At 36.1% G+C, this 27,152-nt stretch overlaps 1 protein-coding gene across 10 annotated transcripts in view; it reads left to right on the plus strand.

Annotated features, from left to right (window-relative positions):
* Positions 1 to 27,152, plus strand: part of ARL15 (ARF like GTPase 15) — a 225,568-nt gene that overhangs the window by 78,785 nt on the left and 119,631 nt on the right. For 9 of the 10 annotated variants that reach the window (XM_075137595.1, XM_075137600.1, XM_075137601.1 and 6 more), the window contains 2 exons: positions 2,387 to 2,446; positions 12,410 to 12,618. In XM_075137595.1, the coding sequence (XP_074993696.1) occupies positions 2,387 to 2,446; positions 12,410 to 12,618 (269 nt within the window). Of the gene's footprint in view, positions 1 to 2,386; positions 2,447 to 12,409; positions 12,619 to 13,218; positions 13,412 to 27,152 lie in introns of those variants that run through there. The other variant, XM_075137604.1, reaches the window with a different exon arrangement.

Consider the following 27,152-nt stretch of genomic DNA (forward strand, 5'->3'; position numbering starts at 1 on the left):
AACTCATGGGGTGAGATAAAGACAGTTTAATAGAACAGAAAAGGGAAAAAAAAAAAAAATAATAATAATAACAACAACAACAATAATAATAGAATATACAAAATGGTGATGCACAATGCAATTGCTCACCACCCGCGCTGACCGATAACCAAGTAGTGATCGCTACTTCCTGGAACACGCCTACCATTCATATACTGAGCATGACGTCACATGGTATGGAATATCCTGTTGGCCAGCTGGGCCAGGTGTCCCAGCTATGCTCCGTGCTCCCAGCCTCTGCTTGGTAGGGCATGGAAGCTGTCCTTGACAGGGAACTTAGCAACAACTGAAAACATCAGTGTGTTATCAACATTCTCATATTAAATCCAAACCACAGCAATAGGATGAAATTTAACTCTATCCCAGCTGAAACCAGAACATAAGGGTGGATTGAGATCAGAGAATCAATTTACAAAAAGTTTCAGTGGCATTGAGAAGATACATAAAAACAGACACAACAACCGGAGTGAGTGTTGTGCAAGTAACTTGTGTTTATAGTTCCATGGCTTTATATTGTAGTTGTGGTTCATGGGCTTGAATTTTATGATTGTCTCTTAGCAACCCTAACTGCTTTTCAGTGTATCTTTGTTTAAATTACAAGATCATAAGGTTATTTAATACAACAGTAAGTAAACAATGTAAAAAAGGGACAAGAAAATACTGCAATTTTTTTCTGCGATGAATAATTAACGCATTGCCTTCACAGCGGTGTTATTGGGAATATTAGAGATCTGCCACTTCATTGTGTGAAGAAGGTGTCAGTGCCTAACTCAAAAAGTTAGAAAGAAATTGTAGAGTAATTCAGCCTTTTTTTTTTTTTTTTTTTTTCCCCTCTCCTGAACTTTATCTTTAGAGTTCTCCTGGAATTAGTGCAAATTATACTTCAACACTTTAGACCCTGAAAGAAATAGTAACAGCAATGTAAATAGCAGTATAGATCTATCAAAGGAAATAATGAAAATATGATTAATTTTAAAATTAAATTCCTTACATCTTTCTAGAGAGTTACAACAAAATACCATTATTTGTTAGGCAACCTGAGGAATGAAGATGGACTCTGGAGAAAACTAGGCAGCATCCAAACCAAAAAGATGCATATCTAGGCTATTCAATTTATAATAAATCTACCCATATGTACCATATCTGTGCTATATCAGAAAATACTATTGAGAATCCAAGAGTACAGTGTGACAACTTCTCCACTCAGTTTTCAAACTATAACCTGTATTTTTGCTTTTCTCATCAACGCCACTCAGGTCCATTCCAGTTTTTCCTCCTTTCTAGGAAGAGTTTAGGATTTGTTTTAAGACAACAACAACAACAAAAATATTTCATAATTATTCCCTTTACATTTTCTTGCACTTTCCTCTACTGCATCTAGCACTGACCATGGTTGGAGTACTGGAATATCTTATTGGTCTGATCTGGGAGAAAAAAAAAGGTTGTTTTTGTTAAATGATAGCTAATAAACTTAGAGTGAAGCATGTTTTTTCAAAACTTCTTTACTCAGTTCACAGTTGTGTAATCATGTTGAAACTGCTTGTGCTAGAGGGAAATAAATTTAATGTCTATCTGGACATTTTATGCTGAAAGAGCAGACATAATTTTTCCTATATAAAGTATTATATACACTTACATGTATGTATGCACTAAACATGCAGAATTTATTATATAGTATATTGATGGATTGCTGGGAGCCTTTCACATTCCCTTTCTCTTGGCTGTCTGAACTTTCCATTAAGGGAAAACATCACACTTTTTTTTAGTTTTATGCATATAACAGGCTAATAGAGGATTCATAGATGCTTCTAGTGTGCTTGTAACCATTTTAATACATACAGTTAGGTCTGTAAAAGGATCTTTCTGTTAATAACATTTATAGACAGGATTAATACTCTAGGTGTAACCAAAATCTGTGAAGTTTAAATGTAAGAAAACAGTGATTTGAATTGCACATTGTCTTCCACGTCTCCTAAAATTTGCAGGAGGATCACTTCATACTACTGGTAGCCTGAAATCTAAACTTTAGTTCCAGATGCATTAAAAGGCGGTTTTATGAAGGTATATTCCGTACTAACTCCTTACCAAATGGTAGATGGCCTGGATGGAAGTTTTGTGCTGAATGTTGTGTGCGCCAGGTATTTAATAGTATCATTGCAAATTTAATTGCTCATACTAATTTATTCCCCCCCCCCAACTGATATTTTTAAACATCATATTGAAACAATTTCACATGCAAAATCCTGGTTCTTGATGAAAAAAAGTAGTCTTTTCTGAATATATGCATTTGATTTCAAATGGCCTTTTTAACAAATAATTTACTAATATTATTTATTTCTGTTCTTAGGTTTTAGTATAAAAGCGGTGCCATTCCAGAATGCCATCTTGAACGTAAAAGAACTTGGAGGTATAGCGTTTATTCATTTGATTATAAAAACATGCAGTGTCTAAATCTCATCTGTTAGTTGTTTTAAATTTAAAAATGATAAATCAATGTGGCTGGAATTTAAAACCTGTGTTTCACCACAGCAGATAAAGTTGAGAAAAATTGTACAAATGCTGACTACAAAGAACAAAAAGTAAAAAGCAGGAGGAGCAGAAGGCGGATAAGTGTGGTGTATTTCCTTAATGTAATTTCTTGGGTTACAATGGTTAAGTTATACAGAAATACAAACTGGACTGTAATTGTAGTATGGCTCATGTGGCAACTCAAGGAAGTGTGTTCCCTGTGTTTATTGTATGTATAAGCTTTTACTTATGAGCACTGGCTCAGGTAACTGTGTGAACGTTTGGCAAAACCAATACATTTGCTGCACCACTGGAAGTGTTACAAAGGCAGCCAACTTCCAATGAGTTATATTCTTCGAGGTCTATTCTCTTGTTGGGTTTGTTGGGCTTTGGAAAGATGGTTGTTTTGTGGTTGTGTTTTTTTCATTGTCTGTATACAGGCAAGCAGTTTGGCTGCCCAATTCTGACCCTGAGTCTTAAGTGATGAAGAGGTAGCGCTGTTAAAATAAAGAATACACTCTCCTAATGAGAGTTCTTGTGGAGTCTAATTTCATCTAATGTTCTTCTAATTAAAAAAACATGTAGATCTTCTTTATAGTCTAGAATTTCTGTAGATCTTCTTTATTATCTATGTAAATATAGTAGAATAACTCTTGAGGATGTTCATTAGATTTTCAGCAGGGTTGAAACCTCTCTTAATTGCTCTGAGGTAGAAGTGAACTTGGTTCTTGAAGGAGGTTTTGTAAGATCAAATCAAGTTTCATGATGGTTGTCTTATCTGAAACTGTTTCAGGAAGGCTTTGAGATAAGCACATATTAAAAGGATAGCATTTCCTCGTTACTACCATTGGTCCATGGATTTAAACATACATGTTCTTGTTTGAGCATGTATCTTGTAAAAGAAGCAGAAGTTTTCTTTGGTAAACGGACCTCTCCACAGGGATCGTGTTGGTTCTGAGTGTGTTATCTGCATCATGTGCACTTAGGTCACTTTTTGGATTTTTTTTGAAATAGAGTGAATCATTTGCAGCCCAGTTTATACATTCTATGAAATACACAATTCGTATAGGTAAATGCAGTTTTTGCATCAAGAATTGAATCTGAGCGTTCTATAGCAGATCCTCATTAAAGTTTCTTCCTTAACCTTTTCTGATGATACAACTTCTATTTTATGCAGGTATGTGTATTATGAGAAACCTTATCTCAGTGGAGTGCTTTGATGTCTCATGACAGGATGTCCTGAAGTAATCCAGAATATTTGATTTGTTTTTTTTCACCCATATATCTCTTTCCAAAGACAGAAGGATTGTCAGAATTTTTTTACTCTACCTTTTTATTTCTTTTCCCTTCAACTATGGGTGTTTACAAGTCTGTACTTAGAAATGGTATCATCTGTTTTTTCTATGAGATACTGGAGAAAAATGCTAATTCTGATAGCTTTTCATTGCCTAGGTAAGGGAGCTAAGGCAAGCTTCCAAAAGTTTGTTTTTCTTCCAAAAGCTGGTGGTCAGTGTTTAATTTTCTAGTTGAGAGATGTGTTCCTATTTGATGAAAGTAAAGCCTGAGCTTTTTGGAGTATGCATGGTTTCTCTCTTGCTGCTGTATGAAAATAAAGCAAAGAATCTTACATATTTAATCACTGCTAAATTTCACTTTGGAATTTCTGCTTCTGGTGTTGAAGAGAAGCCTATGTTTTTGTTCTTATTCCTAGTTTTTGCCTTCAGTTGTTATGGTATTGTTATCTAAGTTCTCTTTACTGTAGTACACAGATCTGGTCCAGATGTTTGATCTTGGAAACTTGGAGGAAGGTAGAAAGGCATCTGTTTTTAACAATCACTGTCCGTTGTTGCATGCTATTCAAAGGGTGAAGTTCTATACAGTTTTAATTTTTGATGCTCTGTTTTAAAATTGTCTTTTAGGTTTAGGTAACTGAAAGCTTCCTATATCTTCATACAGCAACGTATTAACAGCCGATATTTAAAAAACTTAAGCAGAAGTCATACTGTTTAAGGTTCTTATATTCAGCAGCCAAGCAGTTATGTGAAACAGATGCTGACTGTGCAGCATCCTTTTTGTTTGGTTGAAGCAGTATTCTTCCTCGAGGTTGAAGATGGTGCTAGTTTTTACTGTGCTGGTTGCCTTCTGGAGGTGCTAATGAAGCCAGGTTTTGTTTCTTAATTTCTGTAGGGATTGTAAATTTTCAGGCAAAGCGTATAGAAGACAGTCTCTCTTCGTTTGTGTTTTCCTGGTCTGATTATCTCTTCATGAGCCTTTAGTATTAGGGACATGGAGCAAAGTTTCCGGTGCTCTTTTTGCAGAAATTTTTCTTTGAAGTCCATGATACTAGAATATTTTACAAAAATCCTAGTTCTAATTTTTTTTTTAAATTGTGTTTCTTTCCTAAGCCAGGCTGCCTTCCTACCAGAAAACAAGGTTTTTATCCAATTTCATAAATGTTAAATGTTTTGTTTAAAAACATTGAATTTGATCCTGAATAACTAAGAATAAATATATCCAACATAGGCCTGCTTGAATTACTTGAAAAAGAGGTCTTGCTTTATTTACTGACCAAATGAACTGACCGTTCTCTAAGTGCCTATTTTGATATACCAATAATCCCTTCCTGTTCCCTGAGAAATTTTAAAAAATTACCATTTTCTTTCAAAAAATTGAGTTCATAAATTAATGTGTGTAATTTAGATTACTGTGAAGATGTGCTGTGCCCTAGTCTATATTCTTTCAGAATGTACTCTTACCAGGATAACTGGAAAAATATCTCTATATCTTGCAACTCAGCTGAATAATGGTACAGAAAGAAATAACAAATTTGATGATTTCCTGTTATGGTACAGCAGTCTCTGGTGGGAACTAAGGATGAAATTGTGTACTATGAACATACACGAGAACGGGTAAAGACTGGAAAAATAAGGCAGATGATAATGTTTGTTGTTCAGAAGGTTCTAACAGTGTTTTGCTGAAAGAAGTTTGGAATGCTGAATGCTGAGGTTTATTCTCAAGTCAGGTAATGAAGGTGCAAAGGCAATAGGATGGTTCTAACAAATTCCAGCCTGGAGACACAGTGCCTGAAACCACCATTTATTTACTGTGTTTATTCAGTCATTTGCTGTTGTAATGCTGTCAGAATACGAAGTCGTGGTGTCTGTTGTGACGTAGATCTTTATTCAGGCCTAAATCAAGATTAGAGGTCCATTCTGGGGGTCAACTGATAATTTACAGTTGTTTTTTTAGAATAACTTATTCTGTTTTTTAATTTAGTTTGCTATCTTGTAAATGCGAGCTTAGAAACTACTGGTGAGATGCCAAATACTGAGCCTGGTCAAATTTAAAAGAGTGGTTCTGGGTGTGAAGAGCTCTTTTTCTTCTTACCAAGTTTAAAAATACTAACAACATGTTATAGCGCTTAGTTACATTCTCTGTTTTATGTACTAAAATATATTGTTATGTGTTTGTGTTACGTTTTTGTAATCCACCCAAAGGCCTTTTTTACAAGCACAGAGAATCAACATGTTGTGTAGTCATCTTTCAAACTTCATATAAGACAATATGTGTTAAGTGCTTAGCATGAGCGGAGTGGTTAATATCAGGAATGCTGAAGTCTCCAGTTGGTTGAGCATGCCCAGGAAAAGCGACATGAGAACTGTCCTCCCCACTGCTGTTCCTTCTTAAGCTTCATGACCAAAGTCATAAATTCACACTCTTAGGCCGACTAAATTAATTGTCTAGGTGAGAGCTTGAGAACAAATAACTTTAAATAGGATTGGTTAAACAAAGCATGTGTATTTTGCCTTAATTTGGAAGTAAAGAGCAGAAGAGAGAGTAGGAGGGGGAGTCACACTGTCACGCGATGCAAGTTGAATGGGAAATATGAACCCCTGGAGAAGATGGCAGCAGTTGGCAGGTAGTATCTGCCTTGTGAAAAAATGAGGGAGCAGGGAGAAAATAATGTTGAGCTATTAATTAGAATTTAAAATTTGAATAGTTATGGGAAACCACTCTCTTCCTTTGCTCTGTGGAGGCAGAGGGAAATACTGAACACCCTTCTAGCAACATAGCCTGGCAGAGCGGCTAAAGTTTCATCTCGTTAGTGATCAGAAAGCCGATCCCACAAGTAAATGCCAGCCTAAGTCATCTTCACAGGGATGAACTAATACAAAGCAATAAAATCTCCGTACTGTAATTGACTAAAAGGCAATTGACACCTCTACAAAATCTGGTTGTGGAGTGCATGCAATGCCATCTGTGACATAGCTGTGTCTAACAGTTTACAGAAGTCTTAGCAGATGAAATTTTTAGATGACCCTGATGAGCTGTCCAAGCTGTGAGTCGCACAGAGACATTCAGCTTCTGAAAGCATTAAAGTTAGATCTGTTTGCTATCAGTCATACTCAGCCTGCTGTTTAAATGGTGCCTAAGCCGAGGCTCTGTCACATAGTTTCCTCATTTCATAGATAAGAGAGATCATTTACATCTGCTTACAGATCTCGTTAACGTGAGTCCTGAGGAGGCTCTGGTAAGGATTCAGCATTAGCAATCTTTCCACTGATCTTTGGAAATACTGTTCTTTTTCTACAATTAGCTTTTTACAGTGTGAATAGACAACCCGCTTCCTATCTTACTCAAAACAAGTAGGAGCTATGCAAACAACGCCTATCAAAGCTATGTACAATATGATAAGCAAAAGACAGAATTTCCTAGTTACATTTTTTGTGGGGAGGGGGGCTGGTCGTTTTTGTTGATGGGATGTTTTGTGGAGAGAAAAATAGAACCTTTGGTTTGCTAAAAAGCCTCTGTCTCCTGTTGGACTTGCAACTCCATTTTATTCAGGCTGAGTCAAAGGGTAGCAGCCTAGTTTAGCATCAGAAATGATACCTACATTTTATGAACTCCCCCCCAAACAAAGAAACAAAGGTTTTAGTTTTGATTCTAGACAGAAAAGGCCTTGATCCTGTCAAAGGCTAAAGCAGATTCAAACTTCTGTGAGCCAGTCAGCAGAAGGGCTAGACAGACACAAATACACAGCTGTGGTAGACTTGCTGCTTTCTTTATATGCCTGCTAGTCTTAAGTGCCATAGAGAAAGATGTGTTTTGAGCATTATTTGAGTTTTCCTGCACTGTTACCAAAGGTGTGACTGCAGCTCAGAGGAGGAGGGTACATCTGAGCCTTGCTGGGTGCTAGCAGCAGTCGTCAGCCTGGGGAGTTGTGCCGCTGGTTCTGAGATCCTGGCTGTTACTGAGTCCTCCGGCAGAGGTGAAAGAAGGACAGAGGTGGGGTAATGGGTAGAGAGGGAACTAGCAGATGTTTTTCTTCTTGCCAACCATCCTTTGCTAGCCCTAGAGGACTTACTGTGTGTTTGTGCCTTCTTTTCGTAAGGTTTTCTTGGGGCAGGAAGGTAGGGTGTATTTAAAAATTTTGCAAGAATGGACAAGAGATTTCTTTTTCCCTTCCCTTCCTTCTTACGTCCCTACCCATGAGCCAGTCTTTCATGCAAAAAGATTTTGTGGCGCAGTGGACATATTCCTTGGCATCTTTTCACCTTTTTGCCAATTAGAAACTATCTGTTTAATATTGGTAGAGGAATTATCTATATAATTTTTTAATCAACTATAAAACCTTCAAAATAGGTAGGTGTCTTTTTTTTTCAGGTGAGTGGATGTTATATTTAAAGTGCTAGAAAAACTGGTTGCAGCCTGCATTCTTCCATGGCCCCAGGTTAACTGTTTTTGGGATTTGAGACTATAAGTTCTCCGGAGCTGTGATGTATTTTGAGGTGAACAAGAGCTTTCATGTGTGGGCTAGACTATCTTGAAGCAAGGGCTGTGTGACATTCATTGTGCTCTCGATGGACACTTGCTGCAAGTTTGACAAGTAACAAATTTGACACCTTTAAATTGCTTTCAGTGGATTTTTTCTGTAACTCTATGTTCTGTTCTCCTGAAAGTACTGAAAAGGAGGGAATTGAAGGTAGCCTCAAACTGCTGTGAATGAAGATGTAAACAGAAGTATTCATAGTTGAAAGGAAGATTTGCAGTTCTGCATTTTGCATGATATTTACAGGAGTGCATAATTGTGCAACTTGTTTATTAAACGGCACGTAACTCCCAAACTCTTCCCCCAGCTTCCAAGGGGCATTTGAGAGGGTACTATTGGCACTGATACAAATCATAAATGTGTTAATATGGACACACTATACCCTTGGCTGATAATCAAAAAGAGTTTATTTATTTTATATTTATAAAATTACAAATGAAAACGTTCTAAAATTTTGAACAGTTAGTTGAATAAACCTGTCCTGTAGTAATGCTGAATGATTGGGGTTTTTAATTATAGCACCCTGTCATTTCTCTGTAAGGAAGGTTTGGGGTTTTTTCCCTTTTATAAAGTAATTCAAGCCTGTGTTTGACTGAATATTATCTTTTCTTCTCTAATGAGTAGTGAGATTGTATTGTAGTGTGTTTCCCTCCCCCCCATTTATTTGTAATTGGGATGTTTTAGTCACATCACAGGACTCAACCCACTCTCGTGGGTTCATTGCAGAGGGAAACAAATCATACGGCTAGGCACGAGTCGTGGCTCTTGCCTGTGTCTGAGGGAAATACTACACTGAATGTCACGTTTTAGTGAACCTTTTGCATAGCACGTTCCTTAGGTCTAATGTGAATTGTTGTTACGTTTTTCTGGTGTTTTGGAGATTTTTACCTGAGTTACTTCTCATTCTTTTTCCTTTTTCTTTTTTTTTAACTCAGTTTAGGCATAAAGTGGTTGAAGAAACAGCCACATGCCTGCAAAGCTGTTAGAGAAACACATGATATTAGGCTGAGAAACCTAAATGCTTATCTTGTGTGTTACTATTGTTTGACATTTTTGGTACCAGTTAGGTTTCTGGTTTTATCTCAGCGGTCTCTGAGAGCCTGAGGATGTTTAATGGATGCATATTACACTCTGGATTGCTGAAGAACTCAGACTTTGAATTTCCCTGTCTTAGAAACCTTTGGAATAGATGGATAATAATAATTCATAGGATAGTCTGCGCTAAACTGCACTTTTAAAAACAACTACTTGCTCTGTAAGATTGAATTTGTCATGCTGTAAAGTGCGATGGCTGGATTACTATTCACAGGCCAGTGTTTTCTGCTGAGGGTAACTCCACAACATACTACCTAATGCTCTGGAGAAAGAAGCTGAGAGCAGGTTATGATTTCTGGATATGAAGAGTTAAGGCAAAAGAATGTAAGCTTATTTGTCATGTAGAAATTGTGATTTCCAGTTGCTGATAGGTTATTGATGCCAAGAATTATTTTTCAAGTGCATATATGCCAGAAAAACGAGTTAAAATGATACCCCAAGGTACAGACTTTCTCAGTCTTTTTTCTTGTCTGCTTACTGCAAATTTTTTTATTCTTAAACCTCAGGCTGTGATTTCCTCAGAATTGAAGTGTAAGCAAGTTCAGAGCAGGTCATTATTCTAATGGAAAATCCTGAAGGAAATACCAAGTTTTGTTGGACATTATTAGTTGTTTCTTACAACTATGCCATGATGACTGGCCAGGACTGGAGAGAAAAGGACTACTACACTTCAGTGGTGTTTCTTTTGGGACGGTTGATTTAGAGAAAGAAAGTTGAGCTGCTAAAGAACCTGAACCAAAAAGACAGGACCGTAGGGTCAACAAATCAGCGTACTGCTTTTCTGGCTCTAGTGTCCCATGTAGGGATCCATGAGCTGCTTTCATCCATGTGCCTGGATACAAGAGGTCAAAAACTCTGCAGTTCACCACACAATTTTTCTCTTTAGAAATAGTATGGTTAAAAGATAAGACTCAGGGTCTGGCAGCGACACATGATTGAAAAGTAGCTGGCTGAAGCTTAGAGTAAATAAGACAGATGTTATGTTGCTAGGAAAAAAAAAAGACCTTCAAAGAGCTGATCATGGTGTTGGCCTTTCAGTTCATTGAAAATGATTCTCCACCAGTTTTTAAAGTAATGTGATACTTCAGATGCCCGCGACACTGCTGTGTGTGGCTATGTAAATAGTATCCCTCTGGCAACTCTCTGTACTTGGTTCTGACATAGACAGCTGTTTGGAAGGGCTGGGACATCAAACAGATGCTATGAAATTCTTTACAAGTACAATTGATAGATATTCTGGTGGTACAGAAACATAGAATTAGCTTTCAGTGCAATCCCTCCTCTGTATAAGTGATGTTGATCTTCAGAAGTTGATGATAAAATAAATGAAACACTTGTCCTATTTGTGCATTGTTACTTTGAGTCTGGTTAAATTAATAGAGAAATTAAGCAAGGTCTTGACTAAATCCCATGACCATTTACCTTTAAGTAATCAACTCTTTAAATTTCTTGCAGAAAAAAACTGTTCAGTATGACTTCAATATTTTTTGTAGGAAAAAGTGTGTGTTCACAACATTCATTAGCCACCTAAATTGTGCTAGGTGCAGAATACAGAAACGGGGTGCTTAAGGTTCCAGTGTGGACGGTACAGAGAAGACAGTAACTCCATGGGGCAAGTTTTGATTACTTTGAGTTGGATGCCTAAAGCATATAGTGTAAATTCCTTTTTAGATAATTATTTCTTCACCTTTATTTAATGACTGTCTTTTCTGTTGCATAACGTATAAATTAAGTGAATATTTTAAGTATCATATCAATGTTATAGTAATTATGTTGCATTAAATTCTCATTTTGTGCCTACATGTTGGTCAGAAGTTTTGTGTAGTTTTGTCTCACTAAAAAATGGAGTTTTATTATTATCAGCACTTGATGTCTACATTAAAGTTCACTTCTTCCTATCTCAAAGTAAGAAAAGTGTCTGTTAAGGATACCTTCAGCACATTTCTGCAAATCACTGTCTTGCAGACATGTCAAGTTTTCTACCACAGTATTGCTGCTGCTGTTCACTTTTTAGTGTTAGTCCCCATGAGTGTAGTGCCAGATTCAGACATACAAAGAATAGCCCATATGCAGTCATAGTTTAGATAGTTTGACAGCTGTCAAATACAATTTTTTTTCCCTACCTCAATGTTACAACATATGCTGCTCTCCAGGGGAAACAAAAGCTTTCTGTAGATAACCTTATTGCTTGGCTTCTGTTGAGATGGCTGAGTGCTGCTGAACTGTGTCCTAAAAATTACTGTGGCATATAAGCCTGTACAATCACTCATGTCTACTGTTGGGCTCTTCCAGAATCCTTAGTGTGGCTGACAGAGCAAAAGTAGTTGAAATGAGTGCCTTTGCATGTTGTCACCATAGCTCCTCATTCACTGTTCAACTCTCTGTTGTATCACCATTCTCCTTATTAAGTGTCTAATTACTTTAATAGGCTTTCCTGACACCTTTTTTCCCCAATTATGAAGTGTTTGCCTCATGGTTTGGAGATGAACTGAACGACCTTATCATGCTCAGAAATGAGCCACTGCCGTGACAGAAGCTACGGGTTACGGCAAGGAGCTACAGGGCTAAGTAAAAAGCCATGGGCGGACGTTTAGATATTAGTACCAAGGTATTTCAGTGAGAAGGTATAGGACTAGACTGTGTGGCACTGGAAGCATGGTAGTTCTGCCAGTACTCATTAATGAAGCAGAAATTTTCAGGGATGAAGACTGCATTGAGTCAAATTCCTTTCTTATTTAAACAATGTTAATTTGAAATTTTGTGTGTACTTTGGATTTACGGTTGCTTTTTTCTGTTTTATTCTTTCAATGATTATTTAGGAGAGAAAATTCAGTCCATTGCTTTGCTTGTTCTAAGTGGAAGGGTTATCTTCAGTTAAAAATGTTAAATCTCTTTAATTATTCTTGTTTTAATTAGTTCTTATTATTGTCTTGAAAGGGGCTGACAATATCAGGAAATACTGGAGTCGTTACTACCAAGGATCCCAAGGGGTAATATTTGTATTAGACAGTGCCTCCTCTGAAGATGATCTAGAAACTGCTAGGAATGAACTGCATTCTGCTCTCCAGCACCCACAGTTATGTACTTTGCCGTTTTTAATACTGGCCAATCATCAAGACAAGCCAGCAGCTCGCTCCGTACAAGAGGTATGTTAACATGGCAGCATCTTGCCTGTTTGTATTTACTGTCTGCACACCACTGCCCCAGTATTACTTATTACCCTGACATCCTCGCTAAGGACTGGCCTCAGTTACTCTGCTGTAAGTACGCAGACGAAGAACAGTCCCAGCCCCTAAGAACTTTGTCCAATGCACTCTATACAGGCTTACTTGTTCTGGAAGACAGACAAGTAATACTTGGATACAAACAGTTCTCCTGCTTTCACCATATTTTGCTTAAGGGGGAAAAGATGTTTTTAAACTACTCTTATCACAAGCTGCTGGGACAGTGATTTTTTGTTTAGCTTGGTTTTTTATTTGCTATTAGTTTTAATCTTGCACTACTCCATTACTCCATTCTTTGCAACTGCTTAAAGCAATAGATTGCAGCCATAGGTTGTGTTTTATGTAAAGGCTTTTTTCCTGAACTGCTATGTACTGATGTGAGGGCAGAGTTGCAATTCCTGTTCTGAAGTCCTTAACTTGTTCTGATTTTTTTTTTTTTAAGGAGTAATGTCTTTGTCTAATTTGTAGCTGTCACATAGTAAATTATATAATTATCTATTCATTTTACCTTTTGCTCTTAAGTTTCTGAAAAATTCATCTTACCTACATTCCTATCATGTCACATACTTTTGAGGACATGCTGAAAGTTACTGATTCTTCATGAGAAGCTCTACTTACTCTTCTGAAGTTGCAGGAAGAAGTTAAAATTCGGTTGTGTCATTCTGTCCATAAATGTCATTTAAAGGACTCTTCCTATTAAAGATTGTATGTGAAATCTCCTGTTTGCTCAGTGAGTGGTGTTTTTTATTACAGCAGATACAGCAGAGTGAAAACTGTTTCAGCACCTTACTGTGTTGCTGCTTTGTATTTAAACTTGTTGCTTTCTTAGATGCACTTCTTTGCCTAAAATATGATCTTTCTGAAGAATGCCAATTCAATTCAATGCAAAACTTACTGATCTGTAGGATAACTGCTATTTGTACAGTATAGTTGTATTTACTGCTTTATTGCTATTTATGCCTCCTTTCTTAGCCAAGAGAAAGAGGATAAAAAATTAAGCTTATGTGTTAAGGAGAAGTGTAAATGTGACTGGAGTAGAGGGATGTTTTTAATATTAGAGGAGGAGAATAAGTGAGAACTGTGTAAGCTACACTATAAAATGTTTTATTAAATTGTTGGTCCCTTCCTCCAAGAGTCCGTGCTGGGGGCGGGGGGGAAGCAATTTGGATTTAGTATGTCAAGTTACATAAAAAGGTAAACTGAAATGATGCAGGGATAGAATTACAAGTTCTAGGTCTTGTTCATCTGAAAACAGTTTTAGGAAGAAGTAATGAATATTTAAGGAAATGTAATATGCGTTTTTATATATCAGTTTATTAATTTCTTCTAGTCTATTGTGCAATGTAAAAGCAAAGCATATATTCCTAAGGCTTCCACATAAAAAATGACAATATCCTGAGACACAACTGGTTTCACTTTATTCATCCAAATAGACCCAAGGTGTTTTGATTTTTACTTTTTTCATAGAGCAATGCAGATTACAATTTCCATCAAAGGAAATGTTTTTTTCGCATGATTTAAGTATTTTTTATTTTACTACTTTTTTCCTCTTAAAGTGGCCAGATTTGGTTTAAGGTTAATTGAGGATTTTGATTATAAATATCATGTAAGAAATGTTCTTTGTCCGGTTTCATAAGAGTGGTGAATACAATGCCAGTTAGTTTGCTTTACAGCAAATTATACATGTAACTCTCCATTTTGCAGTTGAGCCCACGTGGGTAGACTTTTGGGCCTGAACTGAATCTTTTGTGTATTTAGAGTTAGCATTTCTTCTCTTTTATTGGCAGTACCCTCATTTTCTCCTCATCCATCATTACCAATTGCTTGATATCTTGGTAGAGGAGTAGATCTTTATATGCTTAGAATAGCATTTAAATATGTTTCTACTGCATGCTCTTTAAAAAAAAATCTTTCTGTGTGTTATCATAGCAAACAAGTCTTGATTGCTACTTTGAGTCTATGTGAAATGCTGAATACAAGAATTTTGTTAAATGTGCAGAGCTTATGCATATTTTCAGGGGAAAAAACCCTGTATCAAGAGCTCAGTGTATGTCTTTGAAATTCTTTACTTAAGAATAGTGGAAAACAAAATTATAAAAAACTGAAGGAGAATGTCACAAAGTTGTTATTTTGTCCCTGAAAAAATGATGTCCTGGCCTTGCTGTGTATGCAAAGTGGGAGCCTTATTCGGTTATTTTTGCCGATGTTAAAATGGAAATTTCTTGCTTTCCTAAAGGATTTCCTGTACTGTTGTCCACATTATTGAGATGTGAAATGAAAGTAAAATGCTGAATCATAAGACCATTCCTTATTTCAAAAAAAGCATATTTAAGGATTTAATAAAAATAATGTGTTGAACATTGAGAGTTTTATTAGACATTTTTGCAGAACTAAGTCCATTAATTATAGGTATTTCCTTGCTTTTCTATGTGTCAGAAGATAAATGAATCACAGTTGAAATTTAGAAGTATGTATGCATTCTTTTAGGCAACAAATTGCCTTTCTTTAATGGATATGAAAAGACCCCTTAGAGTATAATTAAAGAAAATGTCTGAGTTGAGTGGTATGTAATACGAATTGTAGAAAAATATTTATCTACAACAAAAATCCTTCACAAAACTGTACAAGCGCCAAGCAGTTTGTGCAACAGATGTTAGTTACATTTATTGTTGGGAAGTACAGTGGTTTCAGTTTTTCAAAATTTTATATTTTATTTTAATGTGTTTTCTCCATCTATTGCTTAGGTAGAAATGATATGGTAGAAGCTGCTGTAAGTATTAAGCAATGTCAAGAATAGTTCAATTCAAAACTATAATGTCTATTTGTAAGAATATCCAAATAACTTGTTTACTTTATGAAATGTAACTTAACCTAATTCATTTTGCAGGCATGATTGGAGAATATATTTTATATTATTGAAGTGATCAGGAAAAATTACAGGAGAAGCTAAATTGAAATACTAATCAGTAAATATAATCTTTTTTTTCTGTGTTCAGTTGGTGGTTGGCTGTTTCCTAGGGTTTTTTTTTTCATTTTAAAATGAAATCAAGAAAGTAAATTTGATATTTCATTCTAGAAACTATAAATGAAGACGTCATTTTAAATATTGTGTCTCTTATTTCTCTTATGTCAACTTCTATGGTGTTTATTCCACCTTCCCATGTCAAAGATATTTGCAAGTTGTTGTTCCTGTGACAGTAGACATATATAAGTGTTTTCAAATAGCTGCTAAGTGATTTCAACTGAGCCATGCTGAAGTAAGACTGCATATATTAACCAGACTATAAAACTCAAGACAATCATATTTGAGTCGATAGGTGTGCTGCAAAATAACCTTATTTTAGATTAAAATTGCAATAATGAAGGATTAATCATATATAAGTCTTTTCTGACTGCAGTTTTGGAAACCTCCTGAATTAGGAAATAAAAATAGTTACAAGTGAAAGATAAATTTAGTTACAAAACAGATGGGAGTGTGGTGGCATATCAGTTTGGCCACTGTTTCCAAAATACAGGATGCAATTTTAAAACATATTTTTTTTTAACAAGTGTCTTGCTAACAGAATGTGCTTTTGGTTTTCTCTCACAAAAGTGCTTTTGATTATAACAAGTGTTTTTGATTAATCAGATTTCTGTTACAGGCTTAAAATATTACAGGAGATTTATGGTGATAAAAGCACTGTAAATTGTTTTGCAAGGGAACAGCAGCATTATTATGATTACCAACTTGTTGATTTTTATTTTGGAATATATGCTACTTTGTGTAATACTATTGGAAGCTGGATATTGCAGTGGATTCCTGTGATTTGAACCAGTATACAAACTGAGAGTCACTTTCCTCCCAGGTCAGAGCACAACAGAACCCAATCAAACCATGAAGCTTTGCCAGTTCAGTAGTGAAGCAGCTACATGTTTAGCAGTGCGTTGGTTTTGGGGAGTTTGTTTTTTATATTGAAGGCTGTTTTCAAGATTGCAGTTGGACTAGATGATCATTGTAGGTCCCTTCGAACTGAACTATTCTATTTTAAGATCATATATATGAAGACATTCATAGAGTATAAACTTTTGGTGGGTTTTCTTTTAGTTATCCAAAAGTGCAGGCAACTAATACATTTCTTTCATATCTATAAATTGCTGACCACTAATACCAGGGGAAATCATTGAAGATGTGTTCTAAATTCCCGTTTGAAAAAATGCTAGAAGTAGACAGTGAAACAAAAGTCTTCTCAGTCTATTTTAAGATTATATTATCTTTTTAAATATTGTTGTCAGGAAAAAAAAAGGTGAAAAGGTTTTGTAGTGTGCTAATCACAAGTGCTTTTTTTCTCTTGCATACAAGACCTTACTTAAAGTTGCGGTACTGATGGGCATGTGAAACTCCAGAGGAAAGTCTTTCCCATTTTTCTTTTTTCTTCGATAGAGCAAGATTAAAAATATCTTTGAATTAAAAACAATATTTTCAAAAGCAAGTGTGAAAGGTTGATCCCATGTTTACATAGATTGTGATGTATTTATCTATTTGAGAATATTATAAGGCATTTGGGTTTTGAATCACAGACGATGTTTAATTTGGTTTTCTGCTAGCAGAAAAGTGGAGGGTGACTCTCCTCGTGAGAAGAGCCACCTTAGGAATGTGAGAGCTAATATCTGTTACACTGCCAGTTTCTTCTCTGTTGTTTATGTCTGGAAATAATTTTGTAGATAAACAGTGTCTTCTTGATGCCTTAAGTGTCTTAAAGCTAAATCACCATTGCAGGAGAATCTCCAGGTTTGTCAGCATCTGCGGAGGCTCTTACTGGTGCCAGGGAGCTGGAGCGCTCTAGAAACTGCGCTTTCTGGGGCCGCTGATGCTTTACGATCTGAGATGGCTGCATATGACAGGCTTAATTCCAGGATGTAATTACTTCTTTTTATTTTGGCATCTTCTTACTATTTTGCCATAGTTCATGCCTTTTGTAGTTTCTGCAAGTTAGGGGAAAAATGGTTTCTTTTTGACAACCGTTTCAATGTACTAGTTATAGACATCGTTACTCACAATCTGAAAAGCTGCGTTGAACAGTGACATGTGAGGAAGTGTAGCTGCAGAGGGTAAGCAGCTAACAGTTTTGAGCAGATAATGCCTCCAGCAGCAGGTACTACAAAAACTTAGCCCGAAACCAAGAGTGAAAAGGGAAGTGCTCTCTGCAGTCTGTCCCGTCTTCACCCTGGTCAAGCCTCTCAAATTAGTTCACCTATCTGAATTCTTAAAGACCAGCTGTTGCAAATCTGTGTACTTTATGAAAGGCACATCCATAGCAAAGTTAAATTGAGGGCAGATTTTTAGTTCCTCAAGAAACTGTTTCTGAAATGATTTATCTTCAAATTGCTGCAGCAAATAGCCAAAATATGGATTCCTACCCTGTTTTGAGATCATAGTGACCTTAATGACCTTAATATTTGCAATCCCCTCACTGCAAATACTTCTTCTCGTCCAAGGTGTATCCCCTGATATTTGAAGATTGTTTTGGAGCTGGACTCCGCTATTTTGAGTATTGGCTGCTTCCTTCACAACTGTGGCCTTTGCGGGAACTGAGGAGTTATTTGTCAGACTTCAGTTATGAACACATTTGCAGGGAGAGGAGGACATTATTAAACTGATGTTTAGGAAATATTAGTTTTGCCATGTTCAGAACAATGCAGAAATAAGTCCTATTTACATGTGTCATAGGAACTCCCGTTCTGATTAAGGAATTTCTTCAGACCTGTTAGGAAGATGATTTAGATATAGAAAGATCCTAAAATAAAATAATGTGAATAAAATACAATATAAAATATAAAAAAAATTAAATAAAAATAATCTGTGAGTAGATGCTGTTTGTGAACAGCAAAACAATTTCATATAGTTGCAAGATTGTGTTCAATGTAAATATTTAGCAGGTAGTGTTTGCTTTAATCATTGCATAGTTAGAATGATCATATAATAGCAAACTGGGTAGTAAATATTATTAGTGCAAAATGCAAGTGACCGTATAAAGAAATTAAAATGAGAAACTGAAATCTTGGAAGAAGCTGGATTTGTCTGTTCTCTTTGAGTCAGTGGCATGGGAGGAAATAATGGTGAGCAAAGAAGAAATTCAGATGATCTGAAAAGGAATTGTAAAGTCTTCCTTGACAAAGAAATAAGTCTGCAAGGAACTGAGTTGAAAGAGTGTCCCTAGAAACTTCGAATTGGAATGACCCTTCTGAAGATAGAGACAAAAATGCTTGAGCACACCTGTGAATGTGCACATACTGCATAATGTACAGGGAGCTGAAGAACCTGAGTAGAGTAGCTAAGACACAGGAGTGGAAGCATTGTCTGCATACACCAGTTTCATGACATCAAACTGTCCTTAGAGAAGTAAATCTCTTGAACGGCCCTTGCAGCTAATGGTGCCAAGTACAGGTCTGCAGAAAAACTGCATGTTTTGGAGTAGATTTTGAAGAGTATTGCTGTGTATAGTTTCAACACCACTAACGTGATTTTTAAAGCACTTTTTGTGTCTGCAAATGGTTGTTTTATATGTATATCGATGGGGGTACTTGGAGTGTTTCTTTTATCAGCAGTATTGGCTTGCATGCTGGCCTCTTTGCCTATCCCATCCTTCAGGTGTGACAGTCCGCTTGTGTGACCATGTGATGAACTGGTTGGGGCATAAAAATTACTTAACTACTCCCCTCCTTCCTCCTGGTCTTATTTTCAAAAAGACTTATTTCACAAGACAATTGGACAAGTTAGTGTACAGACACAAACAAGAGGTGGGAGGAAGGTGAGAGTGGAAATGGTACTGGTGCAGAAAAACAGTGGTGCAGAACTCTAAAACCCAGTGAGACTTGGACCTTTCTCCCTACCACCTTTCTTACTCACCTTTTTTTGCTTATCCCACTACAGTGAACCTCAGTAGAGGAAGGTTACACAGGAAATTCTGGGAAATAAGTTTTCCCTATTACTTAACAACGAAGGTTCTGGAGTGGGTGTGCAAGTACTTCTACTGGGGTTGAGAGAGAAGTAAGAAAGAAGCATTTATTTTCACTATGTGCTTTGAAAAATAAACATCCTTGTTGTCTTCCTATCCAAGGAAAAAAAAAGAAAATGCCATTCAAAGAGAAGGAGTTGGTTGCGCTTGCAGAACTAAACAGAGTGATTGTGAAGGTAGAGCATAGGCTGTATAAATAACAAGTGAAGTGATTAGAGAAACTTTCAAATGCTTTCAGATACAAAAATCTGTATTCATCTTTTAGTAAATGTTTTTCGTGAATAATTGTATACTTACGAATGCTTATGTAGTATTCATTAAAGACTGCTGGAGCTGAGAAGAGTGCAGCTTTTTAGAGTTCTTTCTGAAACCTTTTTTGCTTGGTCAAAAGTTGCTGGGCTTTAGTAGAGAATTAAATGAAATCCTGAGGACTGTTGGATACACATCCGACTACATGATCATTATGATTCTTTTGGGCCTCTGTGATACTCCTGTTCAGAGGAATTCCTGACTGCTCAAAAATTTAATTACTATTTGAGACATTTTGCATGAGCAAGTGAAGATGTATTTCTTTTAGAATAAATAACTATTTCAAATGGAACAAAATACTAGCTATATAACTGCTTTCCAAATACAATTCTACAATTTTTATAAAAAAGGCCTCGGGATCAGATAAAAAAAAATGGAAAAGTATTTAATAATGCATTGGATCAAGTTTGTGAAAACTCTGCTATTGTATAAGTGATTTAGGAAGTGTCTTCCTTTCAGACATCCTTCTTATATTTATTAGAATGAATTCTTGAGTGCAAGAATACAAGCTGCTGCTCTTTAAAAGATGAGGACATATCCTTCTCTGTTTTTTTTCTAAAGAGAAAGTATCAGCATGTCGTTAGTGCTAAAATAAGTTTGCTGATTGAAGGGAAGTTAACTATATTGTGAACCTTCTATTTACCAAGCAAGAAGCTAGTTGAGCTTTTTTCTGTATCATTTATATTTAGTACTCAATATAACAGAAGTAAATTTTTAAAAATTTTTTTCAAGTTGATTATGATCACATAATCTTCATTACGTTATTGTAGGCATGAAGTATATGAAATATATTTCCGGTCTCAGTCCATTTTGCGGGAATTAAATACTCACACTGCATGGGAGATCATGATAAGCATCTTTATTGGTCATGCCAAGGACATTCAAGAATAACTGAACAGGAGCAAATCTATCCATTTCATGTCCATGTAGGTATTTAAAGTTGGAATTTAATTATGTGCCTCAAAAGTAGAAATTTTCAGCTGCATCAGCACTACCTGCACTGTGAAGTAACATAGATCAATAATGGCTGTAATTCCCAACATCTTGAAGAGCTTGCTGGGAACATGTGTGTGCAGAGTTTCTTTAAACCTGCGTCAAATAGAAGGTGCTCCGAGTTCAGCTTGGGTGTGGGATGCTTTTGGTGCCTCTTCAAACTCAGCATTTCTGAAGATGCTCGGGGGGAATTTCTCTTGAGTATGAGCTGTAGCATGAGGGAAAGCAAAACTGAAAATCTATGCATCATTGGCCCATCAGAGGCTGAAACTGCTTTAGATGGGTGAGCATAAAATTCCTATGAGAGGGAACGAACCATGCAGCTCTGGATGTGGAGATGATGGCATACAATGAGACTTCACGAAACATTGATGCGTTTCCAAGTGGCAGGATAGGGGAAGGATCATCTTTGCATCAGTGTTCTGGATGCATGTTACTGGGACAATGCTACGGTTGTCAAAGACCAAGAAGGAAAGACCTAATATTATAAGGTGAGATTAAATCCTTTGCTATCCATTCTCAGTTCTGAACTGTTTTTTTTCCCCCTGGGATTCCTTCAAGCCATTATGCTTCTGGAAGAATTCGTCTTCTGGAAGAATTTCGAGTGCTGTGTGGGTGTGAGGGAAGCCAAAGATTAAAGATTGTGCCCAGGTTATGAGCTTGTAGTTTTTGAGAATGGGATAATCCAGAGATAAGGAGTAACAGGAGGAATGGAAGGGGACTGATGACAAATCTCGTGCACCTCTTTCCCTACCACTTCCGAAGACTTTACTGGCAGTAAAGCAGAAGAGATGAGTATAGACCAATCTGGGGTTGAAACAGAAATGAAGAATGGAAGGGAGTTCAGCAAGTTCAAAAGCAGTGAAGGGTCCCACAGTTCAGGGAGGATGAGGATGGAGTACTGCTGAGTTTTTGCTTAAAGCAGTCCATTGGAGGCCGCCTTCTGTAGGGGTGTATGCTGAGAACAATGTCCATTGTTTCTTCAGAAATCTCTTCTGCCCGGTGCATAATGACATTTCGTTCAAAAAGAGGAAACCATTCTCCCATCCCCTTCTTGCAGTGATTCAGCAGCAGATGCAGACATACCCCTGAAGAAACATGAATTACCCACTCCTTAGCATCTGGGAACAATCGTCTTCGTAAGACTAGAAGCAGAGTTTTGAATATAATGACATTATTCTAATGATGATTTGTTGATACTGCAGCATATCATTAGTCATGCTGGAATCTTTATAAGCGTAAATGTTTTCTCAAAATAGTTTAAATGTTTAAAAACCTATTACAGCTGTCTGACATGAAACAGTAACTTGTTCTGCTGGAATCTGAACAGCCCAAAATTTTGAATTAGTCTGGAAAAGAATTATTGGTGAAGGATCATACAGATAAACTAGGAAATGTATTAAAAAAAAAAAAAAAGACAAAACTTGAGGAAATTTTTTTTTTCTTGAAAATGTGTTAATGTATTATTCAGATTTACATCGGTCATTCTTATTTTTTTTTCTACTGTTTACAAGAATAGAGTATTAAGAGTGCATCAAATAATCCATGGTGATGCATACACAAAATTTCTCTATATCTTTTCTTTTCTGATCTTCTCTGTTATCTTTGGTTTTTCAGAGCAGAAAGTGCTCAGATGCAGAGTTGCAAGGATCAGAAATACTGTCTTAAAACTAAAGACTCGATACATGTGTGTAGGCCTTTTTAAAGTTAATGCATGCTGAAGTTGCTTGTTCAAGTAGGCATCTAGCAAACTGTTAAAAAAACAACAAAACCCGCAACCTGCATTAGTGAATGAGCTTTTCTTAAAAGGCTGTTCGTCTCATCCACACATGTATAAAGGAGGATGATTGTTATATTTTTGCTACAGTTGCATTTTTTATTTAAAATTAAGTTGTCCCATCTGTTTCTCTGTCAATACAGGTTTGTTCTGTAAACTTTTTCCAGTATTTTTTCATAATGTATTATCACACCATTTGCATTCTCATTTTGTTTTTTATGTTACTGTGGTAATAAATGCTAAGAAATTATTTACTGAAATTGTATGAAACATTTGAGTATTTTAAGGATTTCTTTCCTTTGATTTCCTATAGCTCTGTTCTATTGCAGTAATACCTTTGCAACAGACCATATATTAACTACAAATCTACTACTAAATATTCTGTTTCAATTTAGATACCTTTGTTCCTCTTTCCTATGCCTTTACTCGTGGCTGAGGATAAAGGGAGTAAGAGAGTTAAATTTGAGTTACTCTCTAGGGCAGAAAAATAAAGCTCTTCAGAGTTGTAAACGAAAAGATGCTCTGTCAGCAATATGCAGAAAACATAAGCTGCAGCAGTGTCTTCATTGGTGGCAAAATGTATGTTTGTTGTTTTAAAAATACATAATACCCATTTTGAATAAGCGGAGTTATCTATGTGATTTTTAAAATGCATTATATAGGTTAATCTTGTCATATTTCATTAATTCTGGGTAAGTTGAGACTATCCAATCTTGCTTTCAAAAGCAGATGTGTGCACAGAACTTTGTTAAACAGCCAGTACTCTTCATTGAGTAATTGATCTGTTCTGTGTATCAAGATTCATTACTTACAGATAAAGTTGTTATTTTATTTCAAATTTTCTTTCTTCTGTTTTGGACTTTTCTGTGGTTTTCTTAGTTGTCTTTAATAACTTGCTGTATGTCCTTAAAAGATGAACAGATGCTACAGAAATAGTACTGCACGTTCTTCAAGTATTGCACATGCCTGCACATCTATGATGTACCAGAAGAGTTCAAACTATGTAATTTAGGTTGACTACTTTTTCTGTGGACATACTACCTGTATCATTTCTCATGAAGTTCAGAATGCATCATTTGTTTCAATTAAAGTAATAATTGAATGAAAATTGATTTTAACTACATTTTTGAATAATTAAATATTTATACGATGGAGAGAAAATCCCCAGTATTTTCTGTTATTATTTCTCTTGCTAGTTTTCTTAAGATGATTTTGAGATTTATTGAAATCTCACTCTTAGCTCTTAAAAAATAATATTACTCTTAGAAAATCTTCTGAAAAACAAGGTATTCCATTTTAAAGCCAAAATGGATTGTTGTTAAGGGGGAGAAAAAGCTTAGTATCTTTGTATTCTGATTTATTATACAGAAGGCTGTTTTTTAACAAAAAAGGGCTTTTTTTTTTTCTTTTTTCCCTCCACTATTCTCAGTCTCTTTTGATCATTGATCTGGGTGACCCCACGCTCAGGGTTTTTTTCTTCATTTGACATGGACAGATTTTTGAAGTATAGCTCTCCTTTGGGAACCTCGGGCAGTTCCACTTGACTAACCTGTGATCTAATGAGCAGTAATGCAGGGTTACAGTGACCATTTTGTTTGCTTTGAGGGAGGATGGCTAGACAGAGAGTGGGAGAGAGGCGGTGTCTGTGGAGAAAAAAGATGCAGGGTGATCGAACAGTGTGAAAAAGACTTGTTAGCCCACATTAGTGTGCCTGATTTACTTCACAACAGGTCAGGAAAGGCCAAAGGCAGGGTTGTCATTAAATTGCAAAGTTGAAAATCCTGGTATTCAAAAGCATTCAGATTTCTGAAAGTTGTAAATTAGGAAGTTTGTGGTTCATGTTGAATTTGCTAGGAAGATACACAGAAGTACCAGCTTCTCTAAACATGAAAGGTACATTATAAAATCGTGCTGTAAATATAAAAAGAAAACCAGCTTTTTAAAGTACTTTCATGGTTGCCTGTTTTACAATGAGACTGGGCGCGAAAGAAAGGCCAAACACTAACAAGGTCGTTGCACTTTCTTTATGAGCCCTGGGCACCCCTTAATTATGTGCCCGTGCTGCTTATTTTGAAATCTGTAGAATGTATGTGTGTGCGTGTTCATATAATATATAATTTTTATTTGTATTTATTAAATACAGACATATATGTACACATATGCATATATATATGTAAAAATAAAATTCTAGCACCAGTTGCCCAGGAATGTAGATTTCGAGTCTTCTGCAGCATATTATGGTTTTTTTTTCCTCATATCCTTTATTGTTTCTCTTGGAGTGAACATTAAACACTAATCTTCATGCCATTGGTCGTGAAACGAACACAGATTTATCTTAAATTTACATTTACAAATGCAGAGACCAAAAAAGCCATTGTCTTTATGTTCTGAAGAATTATTTTTCCTAATAGTAAACGTTGCTTCCTAACACTTGAATTGGACTTGACAGCCTGTCTTTAAGACAGGCTAATATAGTTCGTCGTCTTTGGTTAGTATTTGCAGATTTTTTACTGCTGCTTCGCAATTGCAGAAAGAAAAAGTTGGAGCTATGTATTTCTGAATTTACATTTCCTTTTCTGTTTCATTCACTTACTTGGCAATGGCCTGAATCTCCATGATTTGAAGAGTACAACTACCATGCGGAATATCCTTTTAAGCTGTTGCATTGATAGCCTTTAACTCATAGCAAACTCCTGTCATTGCTATTTCTGATCTGGCTGGCTTTAGTAAAAATCGAAGTGCAGCCTTTTAGCTATATTATCATTGTGCATTGAAGCAGTAGGTAATAAAACAAATGGGTGGTCCTACGGGTAAGGTACGTTTTTCTGTGTGCTACCAGAAGTTTCACTAATTGATTCTTACTCCTGCTGGCTGTCAAAAATCAGTTTTCCACAAGTGGCATACAACTGTGTTAACTTTTAGATTGTACTACGTGGGCAGAGTTTGTTGTCTTGATCTTTGTGTGTCTCATTATGACTAGTAAATATACAAAATTAAACGTCTGAGAACAGCTGACCATAATTAAGAGAATTTTTCTTATCTGACGTCAGGAATTGTGCTCCCCTTGATCATTCAAATAATTTCATTGACATTAAGAGAGTGTCTCCTTGGTTAAAAGGAAGAGAAGACAAGAGGATGTCAGGCTAATTATGTTTGACATTAACTTTTGGTTTTTGCTTGCATTGGGTTATTAATATGTGGTGCCAGATTATTTTTGGTTTATCTTGATCCTTTTTTGTTTCCAGTGAATGTATGGTATAGTTTTACCTCCTGATAAGCTGAAGTTTACATGACAGTTGAATGTGGGAAACAAAGTACGTTTTCTATATACAGTGCTGCATTTCTTGATGACTTTCGCAGAGTGTCACTCTGGGTTTTACCACATTGTAAAATTCACTTATTATTAGAATTTTTATATAGAATTAATTTATTTTGAAACAGCGTAGTGTCCAAAGTAGTTTAGTTGTTACTAGACTCAAAGACTAGTCTCAAAGAATTTTACAAGGGTACATTTCCATTTTCTCAATACTTTAACTGATGTTTAGTTGCAGCAACTTGGTGGAGATACATTCTAGCAAACTCCGCACTTGAGTAGCTTTCTCTGTAGCTTTAGGTCATGTTAGTCAATGGAAATTTATTAGGGCATAAAATGATGGGAAAATTTTTAACAAATCAGAATACGGAATCAAAACACGCTTAAGCTTTACTACTATTTTCTTTCCATTGACTTTCTCAATTCCCTAAATAACTTTGTGCAGTGTCTATGCATTCTTTATTAGCTCTTCTATTTGATTTAATTATTCAGTTACTCAGTGTGTCTGAATTAAGTCATCTCTGCCAATCAGCTTATTACAAAGCATTTGGTCAATGAGAAGAGACTAATGTCATCTCACTGGATTAATTTTTGAGGGTGTTTGTTTAGGAATCAAGACACTGGAGCAGTATTTCAAAATTGGTGTATAAACAAGTAAATCCAAGAGTAGATTAATGTACTGATACTGCCAGTCACAGGCAGTGGAAGAGTAAATATTACTTACCCATCTGAAGAACATGGTAAATTTTCATATATTCTTGTTGGCTTTCTTGAAAACGTGAATAGTTTTTGCAGCTTGGTGTCTGGACAGTCTTTTAAAAAACACAAAAATTTGCCGTCATGTAAATTGTTTTCACATAAACTTGCCAGGTATTATATGAAAAGATTGAGATCTTTTTTGATGATAATATTGTTGCTTGGTTCAGGAAGACTGTTCACAAAAGAAGAGGGGATATGGCCAAATGCGGGCTTTTGGAAAATTTTCCTTCCAGTTCATAAAGGCTCTGCAGAGGGACCTGGACAGGCTGGATCGATGGGCCGAGGCCAACTGTATGAGGTTCAACAAGGC

The sequence above is a fragment of the Calonectris borealis genome, chromosome Z (genome assembly GCF_964195595.1).
Source record: "Calonectris borealis chromosome Z, bCalBor7.hap1.2, whole genome shotgun sequence".
Lineage (NCBI taxonomy): Eukaryota > Metazoa > Chordata > Aves > Procellariiformes > Procellariidae > Calonectris > Calonectris borealis.